The sequence below is a fragment of the Egretta garzetta genome, unplaced genomic scaffold (assembly GCF_000687185.1).
Source record: "Egretta garzetta isolate BGI_Z169 unplaced genomic scaffold, ASM68718v1 scaffold21, whole genome shotgun sequence".
In the NCBI taxonomy this organism is placed as follows: domain Eukaryota; kingdom Metazoa; phylum Chordata; class Aves; order Pelecaniformes; family Ardeidae; genus Egretta; species Egretta garzetta.
Genome location: NW_009258668.1, coordinates 1,676,002 through 1,683,630, shown reverse-complemented (window position 1 = coordinate 1,683,630; position 7,629 = coordinate 1,676,002). Strand labels below are relative to the sequence as shown.

At 54.2% G+C, this 7,629-nt stretch overlaps 1 protein-coding gene across 3 annotated transcripts in view; it reads right to left on the bottom strand.

Moving 5' to 3' along the window:
* The window catches only part of ATL1 (atlastin GTPase 1), a 30,495-nt gene that overhangs the window by 2,712 nt on the left and 20,154 nt on the right, over positions 1–7,629 (bottom strand). For all 3 annotated transcript variants that reach the window (XM_035888419.1, XM_035888418.1, XM_035888417.1), the window contains exons 9-12: positions 5,727–5,854; positions 4,972–5,028; positions 4,116–4,187; positions 2,541–2,972 (exon numbers count right to left, since the gene is read on the bottom strand). In XM_035888419.1, the coding sequence (XP_035744312.1) occupies positions 2,541–2,972; positions 4,116–4,187; positions 4,972–5,028; positions 5,727–5,854 (689 nt within the window). The remainder of the gene's footprint in view (positions 1–2,540; positions 2,973–4,115; positions 4,188–4,971; positions 5,029–5,726; positions 5,855–7,629) is intronic.

Below are 7,629 nucleotides of genomic sequence, written 5' to 3'. Positions count from 1 at the left end.
GGCACAGAGAGCGCGCCCGCCGGCAAATGTCCGGGTGCAGGGCCAGGATGCCACCGTTGCCCAGAGCCCTCGCAGCCCACCCCCGTCCTCCGCAAGCCCAAAGGCAGCAACGCGGCTGAAACATCCATCTGAGCCCGAGACGCTTTTCCCCGGGGAGCCCAGGGCCCAGCTGGCCCCCGGGAGCCGAGCGGTGTTGCATGCGGAGAACAAGAGCCACTTACCTCATTTGTGCTTCCCTGGGGAGAGGCATTGGGAAAGGGGAGACAGAAAAAGAAAAACAAAAAGCATCTCTGTGTATCAGGCATGCCCAGGGGAGCGCACGGTGCTCACAGCCACTTGCTGCTGTCACCACGGCCGTGTGTGTCCCCAGGGGGGCTCACCCCGCACAGGCTGCCCCTCTTGCAGGACCCCTCACAGCTCCGTCCACCCCTCCTGCAGCCGGTGCTGCCGCCACGGGACACCGAGTGCTTGCATGGGACAGAGCCACGAGGGCTTTGAACCCACCTGGGCCACGACAGACCCCGTCTGTCGCAGCGGGCAGAGTCACGCTCCCAAGCCCCGGTGCCTGCAGCAGGGGCAGCGCCGCCCGGCCGCACAGCTCCTTCTGGGGAGAACTTTGCCTTCAGTTAAAAATCAGGGGCCAGCTGGGCGCCAGGGAGCAGCTACAGGCACTTCAACCTCTTCATTTTTCCCCAGCTGGGCAGGTTGCAAGTGGGCAGCGTCTCTGGCTGCCTGCCGGCTGCAGCCTGTTCTTGCTTAACCACCCCCCCTCTGGTTCCTGCACAGGGCTGGGCTAAGCTGGGCTTAAACAGGCCAGCATCTCCCAAAGGCACCTTGGGAAGGGTCCCCGAGCAAACGACTGCTGAGGACAGGGCAGCCAGGATGAACCCCCCCGGGGATGCAGCCAACTCTTGCTCTCAAGCCATCTTATTTTAAAGGCAGCCTAGCTGAGCAACACCGCTTCCCTGCTCCGGGATGAAGGAACTAAATAATAAATGCTGCTTCCCCCCCCGCCCCACACCCCCCAAAGCTGCGGTTTTAGCCCCAGCTGCAGCTCTCTGCGCAGCAATGGGAAGCGGCCAATGTGGCCACTCTTGATCAAAGACTCGCTGGGGGATAAAAAGCAGGGAAGGAGCAGGTAAAGCTGTTGAGATCGGCCCTTTCCCCCTTGCAGCACTACGGAAATGAAAGCCACGACTGCTGGCTGGTGGCTTCCGAGGGCCGAGCTCGCCCTGGCTCTGCCACGGGAAGAGCAGGAAGCCATCGCAGCCCTTGAAATGTTATTTCGGCACACGGGCCCACGGCTGCAGCTGCATCCCGGGGGGCTGCTCCCCCGGCCGGGGCAATGCAGAGCAGTGGGAGCCTGCAGGGTCCAGGCTCTCCCCAGCAGCTCTGCAATGGGGAGAGGAAAGAGCTGCTGCAGAAGGGAAACAGGAAGGACCGAGCGTTAAAAATACCGCGTCCGCGGGCTGCGAGATAACCCTGCCGATGGACGGTGCCGTTCGGCAAGCGGGCAGAGCAACACGGGGGGGGTGTGCAGGGAGCTGCATTCTCACTGTGACCATTTTTAAGATTTTAGAGGTGTTCTGTTTGATGTGGGGGCCCAGCCAAGACCTTGCCGTGTCGTTTGGGGGGGAGAAAAAAAATAAGAAATCGAAAAAGAGCAGGTGAGACCAACTGATCCAGCACAGCCGCGGCTGCAACGGGCAAGCGGGGCCCAGTGCCAAAACAGGCAGAGCTGAGACCTGGCCTCGGTCTCCGGCAGATTGGGGGAGAGCCGAAATCCCTGCCCTGAACCAGGAGAGAGATACGGGTCTGTTCTTTTTGACATACACAGACATGCACACAAAAACCAGATGCACCAGCTCCAAGAGCGCCTCCCCAGTGGGACCCTACCCAAAGCTGCCCCATTCCCGCAAGGTCTGAGGCCCCACAAACCAGCATTTGGTGATGGGCGAGACAAGAAGGAAGAAAAAGGCAGAACGAAATAGTTTGCTCTGAGTTTTCTCATCCCCAGCCCGGATCTACACGGCTTGTGTTTCACACCGGGCAGATTCAGAGGCTCAGGCTCGAGCAGGGAAGGGGGGGTTGGTACGCAGCTCCAGCCTTGCTGTTCACTCCTGCTCTCCATCCAGCCCATCTCGTACTGCCCACCCGCGCTACGACCACACAGCGGTCCCACCTGGGCCCATCTCCGGTCCCTAAGATGTCTACCCCTTACAATCAACTCCACAAACTGATCTGAAAACATTTCCCCTGTCCCTGTTTTTCCCATCTAGAAGGTCTAATGGCCTAAAACTCGTTGTCCTGCTGTCTGAAGAAGACAGGGCACAGGTCTTCTCTCACTGATCACAGCACAACCAACCCAAGCAGCCGGATCTGCCCAAGCCGGTCCAGCTGGAGCATCTAACAATCCTAAATGCAAATGCAAAAGCCATTTCAAAGGGGAGGAAAAGCCCCCGGGAAACTCAACGCTTAAGAACTCGGTGGGGGTTTGTTTGTTTGTTTGTTTGTTTGAAATCAAAAGCTCTTTATCCTACCTGGTCCCATAACGCTGCGGCCACTTGGTCTATTACTGCGCCCAGTTCTCTGTACTCCCCAGAGTATCTGATATATGCCCAGGTACACAGTGTGATAAGTGTCAAGCCCATGATCATGTTGCACAGACTGGCTATGATGTCCAAGCCAATGAAGCCGGTCACTCCAGCTATCACGTAAGTGATGAAGATGACCACAAAGAGCGTGGCGGGGGTGCGGGCGGCGTGGAAGATGTTCTTGCTGTCGTTGTGCTTGATGTACTGGATGTAGAGCTCATCTATCTCGTTCTCCAGCTGCTGGAGGTAGCGACGGCTGAATTCCTCCCCACCCATCTTCTTCACCCCGCGAAACAGCTTCACAGCCTCCTCCTTCAACTCCATGTGTTTGGTCTGGAGGTCACTAGGTGCAAGGAAGGGCTTGTCCCCACCACAGACCTGCGTGGAAAACAGAGTCCAATCACTCCAGAAACCTCAGCACCCACAGCTCCTGCGCTCTGCCGTGCAAACCACTGGAATTAGGCCACTGCAAGCTCCTGTTTGGACCCCTAGATCCCACAGGAAGACCCTGCTGTCCATCTGAGACAGGTTAAAAGGGGGCAGGGGGTGTCTGCACTGGGAAGCTGCGTCCCGCAGCTCCCTTACTCAGTTCACTCACAGCCCAAGCCAGGGTCTCGGCCAACACTGATGGCTGAGCTACCCTGACTGGCAGGACCCTGAACTTTTCCAGAATTTTCCAGGCCTGGAAACTCTGCAGCGTTTTTCTTCTGCTTCAGAGTATGGACACATGAGTTTTAAGGCCCAGGGCGGTTTGGCTCTGCACCCCCTTCCTGCCAATGGGCAGTGATCTCCCATATTGATGAAGAGAGTGGGGGCCTGAAGGTGGCTGGAGCTTCACCCACCAACATCCCAACCATCCCCTCACCAGAGCTGAGAGATGGGCTGACAGGGCAGGGCATAGGCGAAAAGCCATCTGTCATGACTTTATCCCCTAATTAGCACCAGCCGTAGCACGGGCTGCATGGTCACGCAGCGCTGCCACCCCACTACATCACATTTTTGGGTTGCATCTACCCACGCTGGGGAATGCTGGAAAGAGGATGCAAAGCCAGCCGAGGCCATGTGGTCCGCAAAAAGCTGCCATCGGATGAAACAGTGACCACTTGCCAATCACCCTTCCTGTCATGCCGTGATCATAGAATCATAGAATCACAGAATCGTCTAGGGTGGAAAAGACCTTTAAGGTCATCAAGTCCAACCGTTAACCTACACTGCCTTCCCACCACTAAACCCTATCCCTAAGCACCTCATCTATCCTTCTTTTAAATGCCTCCAGGGATGGGGACTTGATGATACCCCGACTGGGCACTGCCCTCCTCCAGCCTGCAAGAAAGCCCCTTTTCCACCATGAACGTAGGAGAGACCTTCTTTGGGACCCCGAACGTGAAGCACCGTACCCACTCCTGGCCAAGTCCACGCAGGACATTTTGTACCAGGAACCCAGGCAGGGAGGTTTCCCCACGAGGACAGGAGAGCCGAGAGATGTGAGCGCTGTGCAAGAACCTGCTCAGCACCACCTACCTCTTCCATTCTCCTGCTGTAGGTGTCTTTGGCAGTGGCAACTGCTGCTAAATTGTTGGCTTCTGCCGTGGCCTGCAAGAAGGGCAAAAGGGGTACAATGTTTAGCTGCAGAAAGACAGGGCTAAGAAGTGTTAATTGTGGAGAGTGCCTGGGTATCCATGGTCCACATGTGTACGTGGCACAGTACCGGGGTGCACACATACAGAATTAAACAGCCCCCTTGTCTTAGCCAAGCGTAATCCCCCAGCCTCTGACCAATGCTAAATAAGATCATCCCATATTTACACATCCAGTCTCCTCAGTCCCCGCAGGCAAAAGCCTGCATGAGGAGAGGATTCCTACCCACCAAGTCAGAGCAAGGAAAACTTTGGCTTCGTCTGTGGGAAACAGCAAGAAAACAGATAAAAGGCTCAGCCATATGTAAACAGCTACAGCTGCGACCTCCTGCAAAGCCATCTGGCTCAGAGAGCAGAGCTGCAGCCCAGCAGCCGCTGCCCGTGCACGAGGCCGTGTCACCTCCGTGTGCAGCCCCACCACGGCCAAAGACGATGCAATTTACCTGTGGGGGAGTCATTTCAGCTAAGCTGGCTGACGCTGTGTGCACAGACAGCGCGTCACCGCAGGCCGGCCGAGGCGCACGAGCCGCCCTGCTGCAATTGCTAAGCCATATCAGACCCAATGACTGCCAAATACTTCCAGAAGGGCTGCTTCTTGGGTTGTTACGCTGAGGCATTTGAAATCAAATCACAGAAGATGCAATGTGCTGCACCAGCTGGACACCTCTGACAATTAACTGGAAACCAGTGGCAGTTACAGCGCATGAATGCCCACCAGCTCGCAGCTCCCACTCACGTACCTGCAGCATTGACTTTGGGTGTGGCAATTCTTCCCCTTGGTAGATCTTTATGTATGCCTGCAAAACAGCGCACAGAAAATGAAATCACATTGAATACGGCATTCACGAGCAACTTGCAAACACACACCCCCCCCCAGTTCCAGACACAGCTTTAACGGGAAGTGGAAAGCATGGAAGACGAGGACGTTCCTGGCACAAGATGGCTTCAGCGGGGGATGCTCTGTCAGAAAATGCTATGTAGCATGGCTCGAGGTCAACTCCTTGGGTGGCCTGGGTCAGTCACTCAAGGCTCTCGCTCCACCACTTACGCTAAGTGTCTCTACCATTGGACTTGCACCTACCTCCGTCCTTCAGTGGAGGAGAAGGAGCCGGAGTCAGGTAGTCCTGGAGCGTAGGTGGTGAGAATTACTCACCAATGTCTTGCATTAAAATATCCCCGTAGTCATGACAACAAAACCAAGCTTTTTCTGAAGGCAATGGGAATATGGCCCTCAGCCTATCTCCCCCTGGTCTTCAGTTCTCCAGGGGAGGAAAAGAGCCCTGCCCACTTCTTGGGCTTACTGCGTGGTCAAATATGCAACCGGGAGGTGTTTGGTTTCTGCAGCAATGAGGGTCAGGACTATTAGCTAGACCAAGAACATTTCCTCCAGCCATCAAGTGCTCGCCTGCCTGCTGCCCCTTACCCCTCCAATTACAGCAAAAGTGCAAGCGTGCCACAGATGAATTAGGCCACTTTCTCTTAAATAAGCCGATACCTTAAAATACTCCACAAGGCCTCGACAGGTGATATGGTTTCCATTGATCTCCTTAACATCCAGGCTCTCGGGATTAAGCAACCAAGGAATCAAAATCTTCAAGTTCTTGATGAACTCGTCGTCTATTTCTGGAAACAAAACGCAACGTCATCAGTGCCAGCCCAAGGTCAGACTTGTGCTTTGGTGTGCACTCACATGAAACAAGAGCAGGAGGGTCACGCCAGAGACCCAGACACCCTATAATTTAGTGATGTGAGCACTCAGAAATGATCGTGGCTCCACTTAAGTTGTTACTTAACCCACAGACAGAATATACAGCTGTGCATATATCCACAAACTGCTTCATGGTCTCAAAAATACTTGCGTGAACACAAATGGGACTGGATGGGAAAAAAAAAACCCTGCTTTTGCTGATGATGCTGGTAACAGGCACGCAACGCTGACAGCCAGAGCGTGGTGTCTCCTTGCCTAGATGCATACATTCCTTGCAAGCCATGACCTTTAGTGTACAGGGCAGGGACACACGCTGTGCCTTCCCTTTGCTCTGCTCCATGGCACCTGTAGTGGAAATCTTCTGCCAGGGCTTAGGCTCCCTGGCTGCCACCTCCTGTGCCAGCAGGCAAGACTTTCTGTGCCAAGTTCTTGGTCCTCTGTGAACCCGTATGTGAAATTCTCATCGCAAAGCATTTTAAAGCTTTTGCCAACCATTAGGCACTGGGTACAGGTACACGAAGGACTCTGGCGAGTGACTGCATTTACATTGCACCATCAGACGCCCCTCGGTGCAGGTACAATCTCTGCTCCTGCCAGCCCGTCCCCTCTGCCAAAGCACAGAGCTGGCACAGGGGGGGTCCATGGGCTTCTTGTGTCACCTCAACAGAGGCAGACTCATCTCTAACAGTCATTCTTATGGCTTCATGGTGTCTGACATCCATTTATGGCCATTTAAATTAAACTGTACAAGGCTGGAGACAGAACAAAGCAATGCAAGATCCAGGTATTTGGAAGGTAAGGGAGAGGGGGGAAGTTTCCCCACATTTCTTCTATCAGAGCACAAAAAGCTGAGTCCAGCTCTGAGGGAACACAAAAAATGGTGTCAAGAAGCTGCTGCCAGTTCGGCACACACCACTTGTTCAGCACGACTTGGCACCTGAAATTAGGGGGGGAACTAACAGAGATCAGCTCAGTTTCCACCAGCGCGGCTCCCCCCGCTGCCCTGCTTGCTGGCTAGCACGGAGTTTGCCAGAAGTAGTCTGATCACTAGCCAGACAAAACCAGAGAAAAAGTAACATCCTTCTGCCTGCTAATTTATTTTAAGTGACTTATGGGCCACTTTATTGCTAAGATTGCAAGCTGCCTGTAACCAGCGATGCTGGTAACCAGTTGGTTCACAACAAACAACTTAAAAAATCCACATCACGTGGCTCCTTTGAGGGTGGAGAATCCTACCATGGCTTTTTTTCCTTCCCTTTTTTTTTTTTTTAACCTGTTGAACTAAGTCTGACCTGTAGGGAAGCCACTGATCAGATAAGTCAGGAAGATTAAATACGCCTTGGAAAGCTTTTCAAAGCAGAAATAACGTTCCCTTGAGAGCACACGTAACCAGCCTTGCACCCTCCGCAAGCACCACCCTGCCTTCCAGCAACCAGTCTGCACCGCTCTGCACCTGTGCCGAGTCACAAGTGAGGCTTAATTGGTTAATCACAGGCTTAAGCCGTGCCCACGAACCTCCTGCCTCAGTCCTGCCCTTCCCCGGTTGACTGTCAGCCATCTGTCCTGATGGCACATATTGCCAGTGGCTCCCAGGCCTTTTCATAGCATCACAGAATCGTTTGGGTTGGAAAAGCCCTTTAAGCTCACCAAGCCCAACCGTTCCCCTAATGCTGCCATCCCACCCCCAAAC